This window comes from Aspergillus homomorphus, assembly GCF_003184865.1.
Source record: "Aspergillus homomorphus CBS 101889 unplaced genomic scaffold BO97scaffold_33, whole genome shotgun sequence".
Lineage (NCBI taxonomy): Eukaryota > Fungi > Ascomycota > Eurotiomycetes > Eurotiales > Aspergillaceae > Aspergillus > Aspergillus homomorphus.
In genome coordinates, this window is record NW_020291919.1 from 48,533 (window position 1) to 67,308 (window position 18,776).

General features: G+C 52.8%; 6 protein-coding genes across 6 annotated transcripts; 3 read left to right on the forward strand and 3 right to left on the reverse strand.

Moving 5' to 3' along the window:
• Positions 1 to 46: 46 nt before the first annotated feature.
• BO97DRAFT_407235 (60S ribosomal protein eL27) lies at positions 47 to 1,242 on the reverse strand. The gene is made up of 4 exons (XM_025695598.1): positions 1,168 to 1,242; positions 1,038 to 1,093; positions 454 to 790; positions 47 to 395 (listed from the first exon to the last, which is right to left on the reverse strand). The coding sequence occupies exons 1-4, from the start codon at positions 1,172 to 1,174 to the stop codon at positions 388 to 390; spliced, it is 408 nt and encodes a 135-aa protein (XP_025549065.1). The 5' UTR covers positions 1,175 to 1,242; the 3' UTR covers positions 47 to 387.
• A 671-nt stretch (positions 1,243 to 1,913) lies between these two features.
• On the forward strand, positions 1,914 to 8,672 carry BO97DRAFT_150061 (uncharacterized protein). Its single transcript, XM_025690163.1, has 2 exons — positions 1,914 to 2,117; positions 2,280 to 8,672. The coding sequence occupies exons 1-2, from the start codon at positions 2,050 to 2,052 to the stop codon at positions 8,521 to 8,523; spliced, it is 6,312 nt and encodes a 2,103-aa protein (XP_025549066.1). The 5' UTR covers positions 1,914 to 2,049; the 3' UTR covers positions 8,524 to 8,672.
• A 272-nt stretch (positions 8,673 to 8,944) lies between these two features.
• BO97DRAFT_373511 (TLC domain-containing protein) lies at positions 8,945 to 10,845 on the forward strand. The gene is made up of 2 exons (XM_025692909.1): positions 8,945 to 9,734; positions 9,801 to 10,845. The coding sequence occupies exons 1-2, from the start codon at positions 9,255 to 9,257 to the stop codon at positions 10,533 to 10,535; spliced, it is 1,215 nt and encodes a 404-aa protein (XP_025549067.1). The 5' UTR covers positions 8,945 to 9,254; the 3' UTR covers positions 10,536 to 10,845.
• An 869-nt stretch (positions 10,846 to 11,714) lies between these two features.
• Positions 11,715 to 15,289, reverse strand: BO97DRAFT_373514 (SWI-SNF complex subunit; the record flags this gene model as incomplete). Its single annotated transcript, XM_025692910.1, has 6 exons — positions 14,869 to 15,289; positions 13,801 to 14,803; positions 13,575 to 13,597; positions 13,355 to 13,534; positions 12,326 to 13,269; positions 11,715 to 12,240 (listed from the first exon to the last, which is right to left on the reverse strand). Coding segments are annotated over exons 1-6 (2,943 nt in total), but the record flags the coding sequence as incomplete, so codon positions are not given.
• Positions 15,290 to 15,495: 206 nt separating this feature from the next.
• On the forward strand, positions 15,496 to 16,957 carry BO97DRAFT_436422 (rRNA-processing protein SOF1; the record flags this gene model as incomplete). The annotated part of the gene is made up of 3 exons (XM_025697786.1): positions 15,496 to 15,498; positions 15,564 to 16,543; positions 16,597 to 16,957. The coding sequence occupies 3 exons, from the start codon at positions 15,496 to 15,498 to the stop codon at positions 16,955 to 16,957; spliced, it is 1,344 nt and encodes a 447-aa protein (XP_025549069.1).
• On the reverse strand, positions 16,793 to 18,776 carry BO97DRAFT_407239 (NAD(P)-binding protein). Its single transcript, XM_025695599.1, has 3 exons — positions 18,751 to 18,776; positions 17,973 to 18,691; positions 16,793 to 17,797 (listed from the first exon to the last, which is right to left on the reverse strand). The coding sequence occupies exons 2-3, from the start codon at positions 18,516 to 18,518 to the stop codon at positions 17,135 to 17,137; spliced, it is 1,209 nt and encodes a 402-aa protein (XP_025549070.1). The 5' UTR covers positions 18,519 to 18,691; positions 18,751 to 18,776; the 3' UTR covers positions 16,793 to 17,134.

The following is an 18,776-nucleotide window of genomic DNA, read 5'->3' on the forward strand; positions in this document are numbered from 1 at the left end:
CACAAAGTCCGACTTCGGGTTGATATCGTTCAACCGCGTGTGAATTGGGAGTAGCTAGAACAGGTAGATTGGGTCAGTGGCCAGGGAGCCAGAAGCGATATTCCAGGCGAAAGAACAATTCGTAACAAAGAAAAGAAATTGAATTTGTTCATATTCTCCATTTCATTTCGAGACGGACGCCAGATCTGAGTGGCTTCCCTCATGTAAAATAAGAAAATGGGCCAAGTCCTGGACCTGTACATCGACACGTTCCCATTCTTCCTCCGGCTATGGTATATTTCACATTATCCCATGCTCATGACTGGAAGTTTTCGATGCTTTTCTTTTTCCCTTTGCCTCATCTAGAACCTTGCGCGCTCAAACGACAAAACGCCCCAATTATCCCGTTTAGAAACCTGTATAGCCATCAGCATACCGCCGGAGTAAAAGGTTGGAAGCACCGATGAAACGTACGCAGAGGAGTGAAGAACCAACGGTTCTTGCCGCTGGTGTAGCGGTCCTCGAGAGCCTTCTTGACGTTCTTCTTGGCGTCCTCACGCTGGGAGACCTCCTTGAAGGTGTCGTTGGAGACGGCACCCTTGAGACCCTCAAGCTCGAGAGTGTAACGGGTGGGCATCAAGTGGTTGTAGTTGACGACCTTGATGAAGGGCTTGATGCGGCTGCGCTTCTCGACGGTCTTCTTACCCATGCGGCGGGTGACCTTGAGGGGGTAGCGCTCGATACCGGCGACGATGGCGTAGGAGAAGGGGTGCGCCTTGGAGCCAGTGTCGTTAGGCTGGACAATGACGACCTGTCAAATCGCGAAAAGAACCCTCGTCAGCATATATCCAGTGTCATCCAAGCCGATTTTCTTTATTCTCCGTATCGTGGTTGTCGCCTTCACTCGTTCGCTGGACCATGTATTCCCTCGAGCCCCATCTCTTTCAATTTTCCCATTGTCGCGAACGAAAAAAAAAAAGGTTCCCCCCCAGATTCCGTCGTCCTTCGGGTATATAGGTATTCCAGCGCCAGAAATTTCAAGTAGATTGTTGTCGTACCTTCTTACCGGCGTAACGGCCACGGGTGATGATGGCCACACGGCCCACTTTCATGACTATCGTAACATTCTGTCAGTTTTTCGATCGAAGACGAGCTTAAAGAATCGAGCTGATGCAGCGTTTCACTAACACTTCATTGTGAAAGTCCCGGTGAGCGGAGGTCGATGGGGTGGTTGTCGATGTGCTTCGGTCGAGTGAGTGAGGTTCTCCGCGTTCGACGGTCTATTTTTTTTGAGTGAAGAGGGCTCAGGGCTTTGTGTGCCCGCCTGCCATTGGCCACCTTACCGACTGATAACTGCTAGGCCGTTCTGGGAAGGCACGCTGAAAGCAGTTTAGCGCCCGAGACCTTTCATTTCGGGGCCTCAGGCGCTGAGGTGTCAACGGTATTACGTCAGGCCGTCGGACAGACAAACCCAACAAACGTCTCACCGCCCTGCCTCCCAGCCCCCCCCGAAGGCTTGGCTCTTTGTTTACGGGACAACCAGCCAGGGCATCGGTTGCTATGAGCCCATCCTTGATGTGTACGCCGCACATTGGACCGAACGGCGGTTGATGCCCCATGAGCTACCAATTCTCCCTTCAACTCCACTTCCATGGTCGAACTGCCCGCTATAATAACTGATCTCCTCGGGAGTTTATTCCTCCCCCGGTTTCGCATCTGTCCTCGTTCGTCGCGTTGCCGTTGTTGTTCGTTGTCGTCGTTATTTCCTCAGTTCCGCCCTCGTGCCATTCTATTGTAGCAAGCGCATTTGACTTCATTTCTGCTATTTTTGTCGTTTTTGGCTTCCTTGTTCTTGCTCTCCTGTGCCCAGCTTCTCTAGAGCTCATTCCCATCTGCTTTACTTGCACATTCTGACGACCTGCTATGCCTTCACGACCTTGACTTGCTGCGCGTTTTTTATGATCATAGCTCCCACACATTGCGGATATCTATCCATCGATCCACTTTCCGCTCAGACATCGACAGACACACGCCACCTACTCCACCCACAGACACATTCGAAAGGCCATCATGCCTTCACATACTCGCGAGAATTCTCATGATCGAGAATTGGTGCTGAGACATCAGTCCGTGCCCATGTACGTGTTATCCGTGCCCTGAAGTGGGGGTCTTTGATGATCCCCCAGTTTCACATCCTATAGTGCGTGATGACTGACCTTGGATTCGTGGAAACGAAGGTGGGACAGTTCGGATCCCGAACGGGCACCCCCTCCGCTACCCATGAACCCCAGTTCTACCAGCCCTGTGACCAGATCGAATGTCTCCCCAGGCATTCAAGCCGCAGCGGCCAATTTCGCAGAAAAGATCCGCGAAAATTCTCCCAGTCCATACACGACCAACTCGATGCCACCTAAATCACCAGAGAAGTCCCTAATCAAAGGCCAATTCCATAGGCGTATGCAGTCTTTCCAGAACAACACAGATGCTCGTTCTGAGTTCCTCAATTACTTGGAGAACAGGTCGCCGGAGAGACCTCAACGGGCATCTGTCCTGGAACAAGGCTCTAAAACACAGGAAAAGACGCCCGTCAATAGCTCGCCAGACTGTAAAGAAGCTGACCGAGACATGCCCAACCTCCTCATCTCTAACCGGTACCTCTCCCGACCGATTCTCGGAGAAAGCACTCCACCTTCTGCAACTATGCTAGCTCTACAGAACATGCAATTGCCTTTGGACAGCGATGTCCAACATAAGCTTCATGACTCCGACCCGTTTGTGGGACCTAAGCGTCCCGACCCATTTAGCTTTGAGTCCTTATCTACTCAGATCCACAGTCTCACCGATATCGCCAGCAATCTGCAGCGTGAAATGGCCCAGTTGAGCCGACGGAGCAAAGACAACGCCACGGACCTTGTGAGTCTCAAGGCCGCGACCAACGCCCGAGATGAAGATATACGAAAAAGCCTCCGTGATCTGTCATCCAGCTTGGCTTCGAAGTTTCTCGATCCTGAGGCTGCTACAAGGTGGGATTTCAGTTCTCTACTGGGTTCTGAGAATGGTATTAACAACAGGGAATCGGATAGTTCTCCGAATTCGAAAAAGAGCTACTCGGCACCGCGAATGTCTAGTCCTAATCCTTTTGCCGCAGCAATGGAACGCGAATTATGCGGATCACCAACGCCAATTTCCGACGGATCTGCGAGTATCGCACTGCTAGAGAAAGTACTGCGAGAGATGGCGACGAAAGACAACCAAGACAAGCTCCTTGAGGTCGTGGAAGAGATCAAAGCTAAGCCAGTGCCGGAGGCTCCTGGTCATCCGGACGAGAGTGCTGTCACAAACATGCTAGAGGAAATCCTCAGCCTAATCAAGGAAGATGCTGAAAGCAAGGCATTGGTTCGCTCAAATGCCCGCAGCCTCGACGACTTTGAGCAGGAAAGGGCAGAAAATACTCTGACTCGGTCAAAATCCATGGGGGCAGATGACATTAATGTCAACTCAGAGCGTGCTCTCGTCCCTGTGGATGATCACCGCACCGAGGAGATGCTCGCTATCATGAAGATTGTCAAGAATAGTGTCATAGAAGGAGGCGGCATGACAAACCAGGTGAAAGCGCTGGTTCGTGAATTGCGCGGGGAGGTTCTAGGGATGGGCAGAAACTTGGCCCGCCAGATTGAAGATGTTGAGTCTTCTCGAGCCATTGAAGACAAGCCTAGTGGGCTCCAGAAGGAAGAGGTTGCTGCGATCGTCGAGAATAGTCTACACGAACTTAAAGGACAACTGGCGTCGATTATCGAAGAGAGTAGACAGCATTCATCGTCACTTTCCGACTTTCGAACTGCCGTGAATGACGAAGAGATATACTCCATTGTCAAGCAAGCTCTAGACGAGCTCGACTTCTCACAACTGCGTCCGGAGCCTCAGGGGCCTATCATGGAAAGAGACGACATCCTCGAGACTGTAAGAGAAGCGTGGGAAACGTATAAGCCTGAGATTGAACTACAGAATTTTGGCTTGGAGCGAGACGAAATCCTTGAGTGCCTCTCAGAAGGTCTGAAGGAATATAAGCCGCAGCACGAAGAGGCTGTTACCTATGACCAGGTGCTGACAGCTGTCCAAGCTGGTATGCAGAGTTTCGAGCAACCACCAAGCATCACGAAAGAGGAAATTGTTCAAACAATCCATGAATGCCTTGCGAACTTTGAACCTCCAGCTCCTCGCCCCCTTGAACGGGAACATCTCGATGGAATCCGCGAGGAGATACTGCAGACAGTCACCGAATCCATCACGTCTCAAAGTGCCCTCACTAGAGATTCTCTTGACTCGGGGCTTGGCCGCGATGAGATCTTAAGTGCCATGTCGGAGGGCCTAGAGGCGCACTTCGCGTCGGCCAAGGCTACGGAGCACCTCCACATTACGAAGGAGGATGTGGCCGATGTCATCAACAAGGCGTTCGCTGCCCAGCAATCTGCCCTTAGCACTAGTGTACAACCAAATATTTCTCGCGACGAGATTCTCAATGCCATCGCAGAAGGAATGGAAAGCCAGAATGCCGTCACCCGCGAAATCGAACTCAACCGAGACGACCTGATGGAAGCTATATCCGCTGGCTTACAAGAAGCAAACGCTGCAAACCAAAATTCAGGAGATCAAATGCTCGATCAGCTTCAAGAGCACCTCGATGGCATGAAAGAAGAACTGAGTCAACATCTCGCGACGAACGAGAGAGACACCGAGCAATTGCTCACCGCTATCAAAGATGGAATTGCTATCGTGCGACAGGAGGTGGAAGGGTATGCCACAACTGTATCGGAGTCTTCTGCCAAGCATGAAATTATGGACACAGTCAAAGAAGGATTCCGACTGCTACAAGCTGATATGGAGAAGACCATAACAGAAACTGCTCTTTCTAACAGTGCTGGCGGTAATCCTGATACACCTGAGCTTCTTGACGCTATGGAGAAGGAGTTCGAACACCTCCGTCAGACAATGAGCAACCTTCTCATTCGTAACAATGTTGCGACTGAAAAGGATGAGATACTCGATGCGATTCGCGACATTTCCGACCAGCATAAGTCGACGAGCAACGATGAGATAACCAAGATCATCAAGGAGCACATCGAGGAGCTTCGCGACACCATGAATATGAGCTTAGTTCGCGCGGAGCCGGCCGAAACCACCGAAAAGCACAGCGACAAAGAGGATATCATTGCTGCCTTGCGCGAAAGTCTGGACACATTCCGTGAGGAGAACAACCAGCCGAAGGACGCGGGTGAAAATCTCCTTGCGGCCACCAGTGAAATCATTGACGCAGTCAACAACGGTGTCGGGACAATCAAAGAGGATCTTGCAAAGCTCTTGGTGAAGCCAGTGGAAATCGATCATACCGAGCTTCTAGACACTCTCAAGGAAGGTCTCAGCAGTCTGAAAGCAGACGTGGAGTTGCTACGCCAGTCTCATACGGGAAACCATGCAGAGAACGATGAGCCCGAAACAACTCGCGGGGGAGAATTGATGCTGGCCAATGTTCCAAGCGAACCGAGCAACCCGAATGTCAGCAATGATTTTGAGGGACTTAAAACCCTTATTTCACAACTTCAGACCAAGGTTGAGGCTATCGAAGGTGCTCCTAGAACTAGCGAGCTTCTTGAAGACATCGTGAAAAAGGAGCATCTTGATGAGGTTCTGCTTGGATTGCACGAGCTTCAGAGCGCTGTGACTGGAATCGTCGCTCGCGATCAGCCCGTGAACGAGACAACAGCCAAGAAGGAAGACACGGATGCCATAGAAACACTACTCCGAAACACCAAATCTCAGCTGGACGAGATGAAGTTCCCTGCTGTTGATGAGATTGCCAGGGCAGAACAATTGCAAGGCTTGGAAGCTATTGTCGCAGAGACAAAGGAGGCCATTGCCGAGCTGTCCACTCGCTTTGAGTCGGAAGGACCGACAAAAGCTGAGATTGGAACCCTAGAAACGCTGATGAAGGACATGTGGGTCGCCCTTGACGAGTCGAAGGGCCAAGCAACACCTGAAGGAAACGACGCCGAGAAATTGGTAAAAGCGGACCTGCAGACTGTTGAAGCCATGATTTTCGAGGTGAAGACCCAGATTGAAGAGCTCAAGCTGCCCGACATCGAGACATTGCCGACCAAGACGGAAATCCAGGATCTGACTGCACTCGTGACGGAATTTCGCGAAAAGGTTGATGCTGATAACGAGATGACTGGACAAGCATTCGATGCACGGAAGGTGGAGCATGCAGGTCTTGCAGAGAAGATTGAAGAGGCTAGGGCTGTCGTGGAGGGCCTCGGGGACGAGCTCAAGAGCAAACTGGATGGCAGTGACCAAGGGCTTTCGGAGCTCAGGCAACTACTCGAAGGCCTGGCAGTGTCTGCAGAAAGCTTTACAACTGCGGAGAACGTTAACGAACTCACTGAGCTCATCAACCGGGAGTTTGAGCGGGCACGAGGTGAGCAAGATGCAACCAAGCTCGAGAAGGAAGAGCGAGACGCTGCTGCCATGATAAAGCAGGATGAGACCCGAGCAGCCATCATCGTCGAATTGGGTTCGAAGATCGACGAGAAGCTCGGTGAGGTTATGGCCAAGTACGACGAGGTTCACGCGGCCATGGACACTGCTTTGGAGACCAAGTTTTCTGAGGCTGCAGACCGTGACAATGCACACCTCGAGGCTGTTACGAGCACGAAGTCCCTGGCGGAAGATATTAAGCTTGTAATTGGATCCATGGGCAACAGCGTCACTGAAGCATGCGAGCGCATGACTATCGATGCCCAGACGTTCTTCGAGAAAGTTGATGAGTCTTACAACAAGTTGGAGGAGATGCACAACGAAGTCAAGACACAGCAGGAGCAAGCTCGATCAGACCTTGAGAAAGCTGCTGCTGCCACCGATCGCGTGGAGAGCCAGCTGCATGAGTTTCATCCACAAGTGCTTGAATCAATTCAACAAATTCTCGCTGTCGTTGGACAGCATTATGACCATTCCCAAAAGTCTGCGCAGGAAATTCGAATGGACCTTTCCACAATCCCTTCCACCATCACCCCACTGCTTCCAGCCCTGCCGCCACCGGAGCCTGAGAAGTACGACGACACGTCAGTACAGGAGAAACTCAACAGTCTTCTCGAACACGCCAAGAGTAACCAGGTTCAGGAGACACTGAGCACATTAGTTGAACGTGTCACCAATGATCAAGTCCATGAGAAGCTAGATCAACTTCTGAGTCATACTACGGGTACGAATGGTCAGGTTTACGAGAAGCTTGAAGAGCTCCTTGGCCATGCTACCAATTCCAATGCGCCAGTCCATGAGAAGTTGGACACATTGATCGACCATGCCACCAACACCGATTCATCAGTCAATCAGATGATGAAGCTCGATGAGATGCACAAGGACATTATGGAGACCTCTCAGAGGATGAATGAGATGTTCGCTGCGCAATCTGCCATGATAGCAGAGGACAACGAGCGACGTCGAAAAGAGGCTGAAGAGGCGGCAGTTGCCCTTGAGAGACGAAATGCACAGCGCGAGCAGGTGGAAGCTGAGATTGAAACCCTCCGTGAGGAAAAGGACTCTCTTCTGAATATCATCCACAGCCTGAAGTCTGAGAAGGATGATCTTCTTAGGCAGACGGCGAGTCTCAAGAAGGAAGTTGCTGGTTTGGAAATGGCTCTTGATCTTCGTCATGAGGAAATGCAGCTCATGGAAGACCGCGCGGATAGCCTGGAAAAGCGGATCTTGGAAGGTGTCCTTGACCATGCTCGCAGCGTCCTTCTCAGCCGACCCAATAGTCTGAATATGAAGAAAGGTCGTGGATCCCGAGCCCGCGGCCCGAGTACTGCAAGTACTGCCACCAATACCAGGGATGTCCGCAACTTTCTGGGCAGCAGTGTTGGAATGGCGCTGAAAAAGCGAGCTCCGGCTGGATCGCGGGCTGGATCAGGCGCGCCTCCTACAAACAGCAAGGAAAGGCGTATCCTCAGTCTCAGTAACGTGACTGGAAATCGAGGCACCGGAGATCGACACGTGAGTGCTAGCAGTGGGTTTACGGGTCTCAAGCGCAGCCATTCGGTCAAATCCAACTTCTCTCAGCGGAAGGCTTCGTGGGGTGGCAAGAGCTCCGTGGCCAACAAGGAGAACGAAGTGTTTCCTGAGGAGGACGAGAACCAAAGCGGGGAAGAGAGCGACGCAGGAACCGAGCGGAGAACTAGCTACACAGGCACCTATGCGGACAGCCTCGTGTACGGACCCGGCAGTGTGGTCTCTGCCGCCGATCGACGGGTGAGCGCCGCTAGCTCAGTCGGCCCACGGTCCGTAGCGGACGATCATGGTCACGGAGAGGCGGGGGGAAACGAGGCGTCGGACGTTGATGATGACGCTCAAACGACAAGGGCAGGTGATTCTGAGGAGGAAGAGGAGTACGATCACCCGCTCAAATTAGACGAGGATTCTTCGAAATTGGTGGTTTACGGGCAGCACAGTGACAGTGGCATCGGACCTGAGGTCACAAGTGCTGTGGCATGAGATCCGGCGGCACGACGTTGTATTTTGTCTTCTTTTGTACCCTGTGAACAGTGAGGGGTCCTCATCGCGTGATGTTGATTCTTCATGAGCATATACTTTTACTACTACTACTACTACTACTACTACCCACTCCAGCGTTTGGTTGAGCTGAATGTGTTTGTTGATAAGGTCCCAGATCCCAGAGAAAACTGGGGTTGGACGATGTTGGAATGGCTCTCCTTTGTTCTGTGATTTCCTTTGTGATGATGAAGTATTATGCATGATAGTCATACTAGTTGAATTGAAATGAGTTGATGAATGGATGGATTACTTTTGTGTTGTTTGGCTTGGATCACATGCTCTTTCCCCATGGCTGAGTCAGCCTTTTTCCCAACAGAACCAGAACCGGGCAAAAACAACAATGCGTTGCATGCATTGAACGGAATGACTGCAATGATCCCCCAATTTCCCCCCCTCAAGCATGAACTGGAGACTTAAATAGGATTCTGTTTCTCCACCATGGCTGGTCCTCCTTGCTTCTAATCTCGTCTAGTCTAGACCGACTAAGGGCCGTTAGTCTCCGTCCTCCGTCTCCGCCGGGCGTCTTCCTTCTCTCCCCCAATTATTCCCCCCTCCTCCTCCACCTCCTCTTCCTCCTTTCCCCTCCCCATAACTGATCTCTGTCCCTCTCCTCATCCACTCATTTTATTGACTCAGCCCCCCTTGTCGTGCTTGGGGAGTGGTCAACCGGGATGTTGGACCCATTTCCGCCGCCGCCAGAATGGCTGCGTGAAGCCGTCGAGCCCTGGGCTCTCTATCTAAATGTGCCGGCTGTCACCGAACATGCTCACGAGATCATCATTGCCTTCACCGGCTACCTCTTTATCCACTTCTTCCTCTCCCCCTGGCTCTCTCCCATACTCTTCCCACGCCATTACCCCAATCTAAATCGACGGACTAAGCTCAACTGGGATGTCCATGTCGTATCTTTGGTGCAGAGCACCTTCATCAACGCCATGGCCCTCTGGGCTATGTGGGTGGACGAAGAGCGGTCCTCCATGAACACTGCCGAACGAGTCTACGGCTACACAGGAGTTTGCGGATTGGTCTCTGCATTCGCTGCTGGCTACTTCATCTATGATCTGATCGTCAGTGCTGTCTACATCAAGATGTTTGGTGTCGGAATGTTGTTCCATGGCATCAGTGCCCTCTGGGTGTTTAGCTTCGGATTCGTACGTGTATCCCTGTACCATCTGAAAGCTCCAGCCTCAAGACTAACCGCTCATATCTAATTGCAGAGGCCTTTCGTGAACTTCTACTCTCCAGTCTTCATTCTCTACGAACTCTCCAGCCCCTTCCTCAACATCCACTGGTTTCTCGACAAGGTCAACATGACTGGCAGCAAGCTTCAATGGTACAATGGTATGCTTCTGCTCTTCACCTTCTTCAGCTGCCGTCTCGTATGGGGTACCTGGCAATCCGTCGCCGTCTACAAAGACATGTGGTACGCCCTCAATCAAACCTGGGATGCTACCGCCGTAGCGACCGCCCTCAACCAGCCCATCGACATCACCGCCCAGGTGTTCCAGAATCGTGACGGCTCTCTCTGCGGTCTGAATGAAGCCTGCGCTCAAGCTCAGCTAGAGCTCTCCAAGTATGCCAACTACACCGCTGCCGGGACCCCAACCTGGTTGGTTCTGACCTACGTCATCTCGAACGTGGTCCTCAACTTTCTCAACTACTTCTGGTTCTCCAAGATGGTCGAGACCGTCCTGAAGCGCTTCCGTGGCCCCGCTGCTGGCGAGAAGGAGAAGGGTTCCAAGGGAGTCGTGACGGACTCTAAGAAGGAGGAGCAATTCGACCGGCTGAAGGAGGATATCGCTCAGAAGGTCGTCCTGGAAGCGGCCTCCAAGCTGGAGCAGGAGGAAGGCAGCCCCTTCTTGGACGATGTATCCGAGGAGAAGCTCGCTTCCGCGGTGGATACGGGTCTCGCCGAGGAATTGCGGAAGAGGAAGGCTCATGTGGCTTCATAGACACTCCGCTCTTCTGCCCAAGAGAGCCTCAGCCCTCTCCATTCAAACACGCCCACTAGCTGCGTTATTTGGACTTGTGGGTGAAATTTCCTTCCACTCCAGTACAACAATAAGAGGTAGAGATGCAAGAACCCCTCCAACTCAACCTCATCTCCCTTCCACAATAAGAGACCGTTACATTTTTAGATTCCTTTCTCCGCGGGACCCTGCAGGCCCAGGCCATCGTGTTTATGATTCCGTCCGCGGTTGCATTGTTGCTTAATTAATAATCCCATGCTTATCCTTTTCGATTCTTACATGGTTGAGCGAGATGCCCCCCCCCCCCCCCCTGCATCGAGTTTTGTTTCCCGCTGTGTCCCAAGTTCATGCAAGACGGGATTGTATAGTGTTATGAGGTTTATTTTTCTTTCTTGTTCTCTAATTGGCTCAGAATTTCATGTTGTGTTACGTGATTCGAAACGGAAATATATCTTTACCATCGTCTTCATCCAGTTGGTCCGTCGTAGTCAAACCTGGTATCTCGCAATGTGATAACCCTAGACTCGACACGACCGTCCCAACTTCTCCAAGTAGTACATAAGAATAAGAAGATTGCGGCCGAGAAAGTCGAGGTGATTCCAGTAATATTAGGTGAAACAGCAGAAAATAAGCTGACTAGAGCGTTTTGAAGCAAATAATCCCAAATCAAACACCACGTGAGCGCCCCCACTCCCTCTTTACCTCCTAAATCAAACGTTCACCTGAATCGCCGGAAGCATGATTTCTGGTGTGTTGGGTCCGAAAATAAGTAGACCGGACCAGACCAGACCAGACCGAACCTGTCTATCTCACCGAGGTAGGGATCTATTCCATAAATAGTTTTTAAGACCGGTTAGCGAGAACTAGGTGAGAATGACAGTAATAAAAAAGCCAGCGGAGGAGGGATCAATCATAGTATCAGAGAATAAAAATACGTGAGTTTAAAAAATCGTGGTTTAACAGCATGCACAACTTTGTGTGTGTCTGAGTGAGCTGGGTAAACGAGGTGTTCATCATATAGAGGTGATCCTTGGGTCGCGAGCAGAGCATTTGAGGAATTGCTGGTGGGCACGTTATACGTACCGATGTTACAAAAAATAGGGGGAAATTTGCACTAAAGCCCCCGAGAAAAGAGTAGGGTAGGTTTTTTTTTTTTTTAAAGAGCCCTCCCCATTGCCGCCTCGGGCTTTGCAAGCATATACCGCACCGCTTCTCTCGCGACGGGGGTATCCCATGCGCCGTCGGTGCCGCCTCTCCGGAACTCGGGCCCACTGGCGTCCTCGCCGCCGCCTCTCGTGGCCTCGCCGAGGATGGTCTCGAGATCCCTCCGCTGGCTGTTGACCCAGCGGCGGAGAAAGGTGGCGGGGTCCTTGCTCAGGGCCGTGAAGAAGGAGTGGCGGGCGCGCGAGTGCGTCAGGGCTTGCACGATGAGCGCGACCTGGTCGTCTAGCGTGGAGATCTGGCGCATGGCGGCGGTGTACTGCGGGTTCTGGGTAAGGGCGAGCATTTTGGAGCGCAAGGGATCTTCCAAGGCGACTTGGATATCGTAGACGGTTGGGGTGGGGTCGTTGTGGAAGTCGGAGTCGACGCGGATGGTGTAGGGAAGCTTAATGGGGTCGATGGGGCTGGTATGCGGGCCGATGCTTTCAGGAATCTGGGGGAAGAACATTTGGTCGCGATTGAAGATCTGAATGGAACAGTATTAGTATGTCGATACGATGGAGAAGGAACGAGGTGTAAGAAACAGGAAGAGGAAGAGGAAGATCACATACCGATCGTAGACGGTGGTCACAGCGAACGAGTCGCTTTTCCTCATCCTCCTGTAGCCCCATGGCGCGGATGTAATCCCAGATTCCGAGAACAATCCCACTGCGGGTTTCTTCTTCCACATCCAAAACCTCCGCCAACTCCTTGCTCAGTTTGTACCGCTCCGGCGTCTCGTCGCGTACGAGACTAACCGTCACGTTAAGGTTCTCCTGCGACGCGCGGGAAAACTGGATGGAATCAAAGTCCGCAGTGGGGGGAAGCGTAACGGCGTTGGGGGGTAATTGCGGCTTGTTCCATGTGATAGGCTTGACATCCTCCGGGTTCGTGGTGGCAGGTTTGTCAAAATCGATCGTAACGGATTTGAAGAAGTGCGAGAAGCGTTGCTGCAACCGCTTGGACGACGTCGCGGCTTTGGTCTTGGTCTTGGTCGCACCGGGTCCATCCTGCTCCATTGCGTCGCCGTTCTTGCCGGCCTGATCATCCGCAGCAGTAGAATCCTCCTCGTCGCTGTCCTCCGGGGCCGTCGGGTCGCTATCGTCATCCAGCAGGCGCCCCTCGATGCGTACCTTATACCGTCCAGACCCGGGGTTACTGGCGCCGTTCTGACCGGAGGCATTCTGCCACGGTTGGTTGTCCACCGTGTTGGAGATCCAGATGCGCATGGTGCGGTATTTCTTGACGGTCTTGCTGATTGAATCTTGGATGTCTAGTCTCTTGCGCACGATAGCCGCGTCCAGGCGTTTTTCGACGTCGCGGAGGCTCTTATACTGCTGGACACCTTCGCCGATGACCACTTCTTCAATTCCGTCGGGGATGTTCTTGTCTGTAGGCTTGCGACTGCGACGGAGCGCGGCCTCGTTCGCCGCGTTGGCGGCCATCATACTGCGCTGTTGTATGGGAAGGAGTTGAGGAGGGACGCCGTGTTGAGACATCGGAGCAGGCATTGGTGCTACTTAGAATCAGAACACATGTTACTTGTGAAGCATTGAGAGGAGCGGTGGCCGATTGTTTGAAGGGAAGATGGCAGGACGAACCTGGTGCTTGAGGTCCGCGACGAGGCGTGGCAGGGGAACGTTGGGCGGCCTGGGGTGGGAACCCACGGCCGTAGTTGGGAGGGATCGGAGCGTTCATGGCTGGTGCCCAATGCAATAACAAAAACTGCAAGGAAGGATTCAAGGGAGGTTCAGAAGGGAAAGATGTTGGACGCGGAAGCCCTACGGCGATGAAAGGTGAAGGCGCGCGTACGAGATGGACTGGATGTTCTGGGCGGAGAGGAACTTGGAGATTCGGAGTGTAAGTCGCGATTCTTTCGCCGCGGTCACGCTTTACCCGTTTGGGACAATCCCCCAGCAACAGCCACCATCTCGGTCGACTGAAGCCAATCTACAACTCTGCTAACAGCTGTCTTATTAGGAGGTATTTGCAGTACTATAGCATTGCTTGAGCATACATAAGTCAATAAGCTTCTACCTGCGTCTACTCCAGCAGCGAGGCTTGATTAGTGTACAGCTCCTCCACCACATTGCTCAGCTTCGCAATAGTATCTAGGGCGGCGTCATAAGCCTGGTCACGCTCCGTCTCGTCAAAAACAATCAGGCATCCTGCTCCTTGGTCTAACACTCCAATGATGACCTTGTCCAAAATCATCTGTGAAAGCTTCCTTTCCACCTGCTGCGTATCCAGTCCCACCATCTTAGCGATGTGGTCGAGCTCGACTCGGCTGAAAGGTTCGATGACCTTGATAAGATTCTGTTCCAACATGGCATCGTACAATCTGCGAAGGTGATTGCGGATGAACGCATCGCTACCCAGCTCGAACCTGTAGTCCGACAAAGCCTTTTCGTACTCCTCAAGGGATCGATCCGCATGAGCACGTGCCACAGCCTTCATTGCCTCCAATCGTGGGCTAGCATACTTCTGAGCCTGCTTAGATCCCAGCAAGTTCGTCACATCATCCACCAAGTTCAACATGATCTTGCACAAGAGCATGTACTGAAGAGCGGCGGTTGCCTTCTCGCCTTCATCGAGAGAGCTGTATCCCTCTAGCGCCTCGATGAAGTACGAAAATGATGTGTTGAAGTCCTTGTCTTCTGCGTGGAGCATACCACTCTGCATGTCCAGGCCGGCTTGCAGGTTGGGAGGGGTATAGACAGAGGCGGCCGATGTACGGGCAGCCGTCAAGGCTGCACGTGCCTTGGCCTGGTTGCCCAATGCATGATAGACGCGCGACTCCAACAGCTGTACTTCGACCAGCATGAGCTTGTCGTCCAGGCGCTTCAGCTCGCGAAGAAGAGAGTTGATGAGGGTGAGGGCATCATAATAGGTTTGTTTCTGCATGTAAATGGCCACAAGCCGAGTTTCGAGGTTCTGACGAAGGAAAGATCTCCGCTCTGCGACGGCCCATTCGATACATGACTTAATCACGGAGACTTGAATATCAAGGGTGTTCGGGATCTCGCTGAACAAGTCCAGCAGCTGGCGGACTATTGAGATGGGCACATTCGTCAGCTATGTTTCATGCGCAATCAACACACAAACACCGTCTTACCTAGCTTAGCTGTCTTTGCTTTGGCAAATGAAGAGAAGGAATCGCGGCTTGTCTTGATCAACTCGGCGATTTCCTGCGGCTTCTTCTGATCACGGTAGAGCTCTCCCAGCGAGACCAGAGCATTTTCGTAATCACGGGACGAGGCCTCAGTCGAGCCGATGCCTTGAGAGAGAGTCTCCTTGAGGATGCTCTCAGCTTTCGAAGGGTCGTTCTTTGCGAGCGTCCGGGCTTCCTCTATCCGCCCAGCAGTTGTCGGAGAGGGCGCCATGACTGAAGACGGTGCTGTGGGAGAAGAGGCGGGGCAGGTGAGAGGTTTGCGGTGACAATTTGAAGCCGAGAGAGACGTAGCTATTAGCACACTATGTGAGGAGGCGAGAAAGCTGATGAGTAATGGGATGGAGGGTATAATGGACGATGGAGGAGGACAGGAAGCTTACAGGTTTGGCTATCGTCACTCGCTGGAGTCCGAGCTGCAGCTGCCGCCCTCACCGCCCGCGGCTTGGCGAGCCAACCACAATCGGCCCTACCCGCCCGCCGCCAATGGAAAAAAAGTATCCCAGAAATTTTAATGTCCGAGTTGAATTTCTCTTCTTCAGTTTTCGGTATAGAGAATATCGTGAGAGCGCCATGGTGAGCATGTCTAAGCTAAACGGCTTTATCTACTAGTCGGACAATGATTGACATAACTCCTGCAGAAAATCAAAGCTCTTTCTCGTCCCACTTCCTCTCAGCAGGCCCCGGGAAGCGCTGTTGTTCGACAGCCTCGGAACCTCGACCCGGCGCAACATCCTTTCGAGCGTGCCCGAGAATACACTCGAGCTCTCAATGCGACCAAGCTAGAGCGTCTGTTCGCCGCACCCTTTCTGGGTCAAATGGGCGACGGACATGTGGACGGTGTGTACACGATGGCCAAGGATCCGGGCTCTTTGGAACGGTTCGCCAGTGGTAGCGGCGACGGTGTGGTAAAAGTGTGGGATTTGACTACGCAGGGAGAAGTCTGGGAAACTCAGGCGCACGACAACATTGTCAAGGGTGTATGCTGGACGCCCGACCGGAAGTTGCTTTCTTGCGCCAGCGACAAGACCATCAAGCTCTTCGACCCATACAACTCCTCGTCCGAGTCCCCGCCACTAGCCACCTATCTCGGCCAGGGTGCCTTCACCTCGGTCACGCACCATCGTGATCTCCCATACTTCGCTGCCGCGTCGTCCCAGATCTCGATCTACGATCTTTCTCGCCCTTCCTCCACTCCTTCTCAAACTCTTCACTGGCCTACGAACGTTGATACGATCACGTCGGTTGCCTTCAACCAGACGGAAACCTCTATCATTGGCTCTACCGGCATCGATCGCTCGATCATCATGTACGATCTTCGCACCTCGTCGCCCCTGACGAAAATGACCCTCCGCCTGGCCTCCAACGCTATCTCCTGGAATCCAATGGAAGCGTTCAACTTCGCCGTGGCGAACGAGGACCACAACGTCTACCTGTTCGATATGCGGAAGATGGACCGCGCATTGAATGTCCTCAAGGACCATGTTGCGGCAGTGATGGATGTGGACTTTAGCCCGACTGGTCAGGAGCTAGTCACGGCCTCCTACGACAAGACGGTGCGCCTGTGGAACAGGGCTACTGGCCACTCTCGCGACATCTACCACACACAGCGCATGCAACGGTACGTTTCTATCATGTCTTATTTTAAATTTGCATTCTACTAACACCTTGCAGTGTCTTCTCCGCCAAGTTCACGCCGGACAACAAGTATGTCTTGTCGGGCTCCGACGATGGCAACATCCGCCTGTGGCGCGCCAATGCGTCCGATCGCAGCGGTATCAAGAGTGCTCGCCAGCGCACCAAGCTGGAGTACGACCAGGCTTTGATCCAAAGATACCAGCACATGCCCGAGATCAAGAGAATCAGACGCCAGCGTCACGTCCCCAAGCCGATCAAGAAGGCTCGCGAGATCAAGAGAGAGGAGCTGATGGCCATCAAGAGACGCGAGGAGAACGTCCGGAAGCACACCAAGAAGGACAATCTGAAGAAGAGACAGAGCGAGCGCGAGAAAATGATTCTGGCCACGGAGCAGTAGATGAGGCTTCATCACATACTGCGCTTTTCCATTGGTCACTGCTCTCCCTGGGAAGTTTTGGGGCAATCTTACGCTCTACGTTGAAACTGAGTGGAAGAATCTGCCTTGTCTATATTCATCGCGTGGCTGGTTCCACACTCTTGAAATGTTCATCGCAACCGCCCACTCGCCATCATTTCAACATTTCTTGGCTACGGAAAGCGGCTCGCTTTGTGGTGGTTGGTTGCTTGGCGGAGTAGTGGTGGCTGACGATTTTATCTGGGACGAGGAGGCTTGTGTCACGGCGTTGTCAATCCCGCTCAGATACCGCGCAAATTGCTGCAGACTCGCAGGCATCACCGCATACCAATTGACAAGCATGGCAAATGTGGGTAGTCGGATCACGGCGCCTCTCCCGCTGTCAATTGCAGAAACGATCTCTTGCGCCACATGGACTGGTTCGAGGACGGGCGCAAAGAAGCGGTTTGGCGTTTTGACCGATTGGAAAAGCGGCGTTGAAATCTGTCCGGGTTCCACCAGGATCATCTTCACCTTGTCATCGTCGGCCGACGCACGGAGTTCCGCCTCTAGCGTGCGATGCATGGCGCTCAAGCTGGCTTTACTCGCCGAGTAGTCTGCCAGCCCAGCCGCGCATAGTTGGCCCAGAACTGAGCTGACAGTCACGATGGTGCCGCCCGTGGCGGCGGACAGCATCCGTGGCAGGAAAACCTGGTAGGCATGAAAAGCCGCGAGCAAGTTGGTTCGGATGGTCTTCTGGAACGCCTCCGCGGGGAGATCTCGAAGCGATTGACCGTTGATTCGAGCGGCCGCACAATGAATCAGCACAGTCGGTGTCCCTAGCTAAGGAATAAGAAGAAGAAAAGAAGCAATAAAAGTTAGCCATAAACACCTCCAAGCCACCAATGTCTTCAGTCACGTAAACCAGCATGTAACCCATCACCCCCGTCCGCCTCTGCAGAACACATCCCAGCAAACCATCCCCCCGAACCAAGAAGAAAATAAAGAAAGAACATACCTCCATTTCCACCTTCCTCACCGTCGCCTCCAGCGCCGCGCGATCCCCAACATCACATCGATAATACTGCACCCCAACGATCTCCTCTCCCCATCCCTCCAGCTCCTCTTCCTTCTTCACATCCAGCACAGCAACACTCACGCCCCTCAACCCGTAGATCCGGGCAATCAGCAGCCCCAACCCGCTCGCTCCGCCCGTAACCACGACGACCTCCTCGCTAAGATCGACGCGCCGCGGTTCCCCGTACGCAATCTGCTGGTTCAGACTCTGTAGGATCGACAGAAGAGAGAGAAGGATTGCGTAGCCCGCGGCGACGATGAAGGGCGTCGCCGTGTAGGGCGTGGCTTGGGCGCGGAGACAGAGGACGATGATCCAGGCGACGAAGGGGTGGAAGATTGTGCGCGAGAGGACAGTGAGGAGGAGGTCAAGGGTTAGGGTTGTGGAGGCTGGGTTTCGTCGTTGCTTTAATTGCCCATTCTGGGAGGAATTGCGGAGAGGTGGCTTTGGGGTCGTGAGGATGCGGGGTGGTGGTTGCGGGTCAGGCATTCTGATCGGATGTGGCGGTGACGAAGTGGGGGCCTGTTGCTGAGAGTGGGTTTTCTTATTGATTATTGAGAAAGAGACGTGTTCATGGTCGCTGCACAGTGAGGCGCAAGATGAGGAGATGCTGATGGGAATTGGATTGATGGTGGGTGGAAGCGCCGAGCGCGCTGGAGTCGCTGCGCTTGATTGGTTAGCGGCTATTACACTAGATTGTGAATAAGTGGCTATCACCTACCTTGAGATCTATTTGTAGAGATGTTG

Excerpts from the sequence above, each read along its gene's own strand:
- BO97DRAFT_407235 (XM_025695598.1), bottom strand. Across the intron at positions 791-1,037 it reads GCCGTTACGCCGGTAAGAAG|GTCGTCATTGTCCAGCCTAA; the intron begins GTACGACAACAA and ends GCGATTTGACAG.
- BO97DRAFT_150061 (XM_025690163.1), top strand. The coding sequence starts at position 2,050 with ATGCCTTCACATACTCGCGAGAATTCTCATGATCGAGAATTGGTGCTG. Across the intron at positions 2,118-2,279 it reads AGACATCAGTCCGTGCCCAT|CCCTGTGACCAGATCGAATG; the intron begins GTACGTGTTATC and ends CAGTTCTACCAG.
- BO97DRAFT_373511 (XM_025692909.1), top strand. The coding sequence starts at position 9,255 with ATGTTGGACCCATTTCCGCCGCCGCCAGAATGGCTGCGTGAAGCCGTC. Across the intron at positions 9,735-9,800 it reads GGGTGTTTAGCTTCGGATTC|AGGCCTTTCGTGAACTTCTA; the intron begins GTACGTGTATCC and ends ATCTAATTGCAG.
- BO97DRAFT_407239 (XM_025695599.1), bottom strand. The coding sequence starts at position 18,518 with ATGCCTGACCCGCAACCACCACCCCGCATCCTCACGACCCCAAAGCCA. Across the intron at positions 17,798-17,972 it reads TGAGGAAGGTGGAAATGGAG|CTAGGGACACCGACTGTGCT; the intron begins GTATGTTCTTTC and ends CTTATTCCTTAG.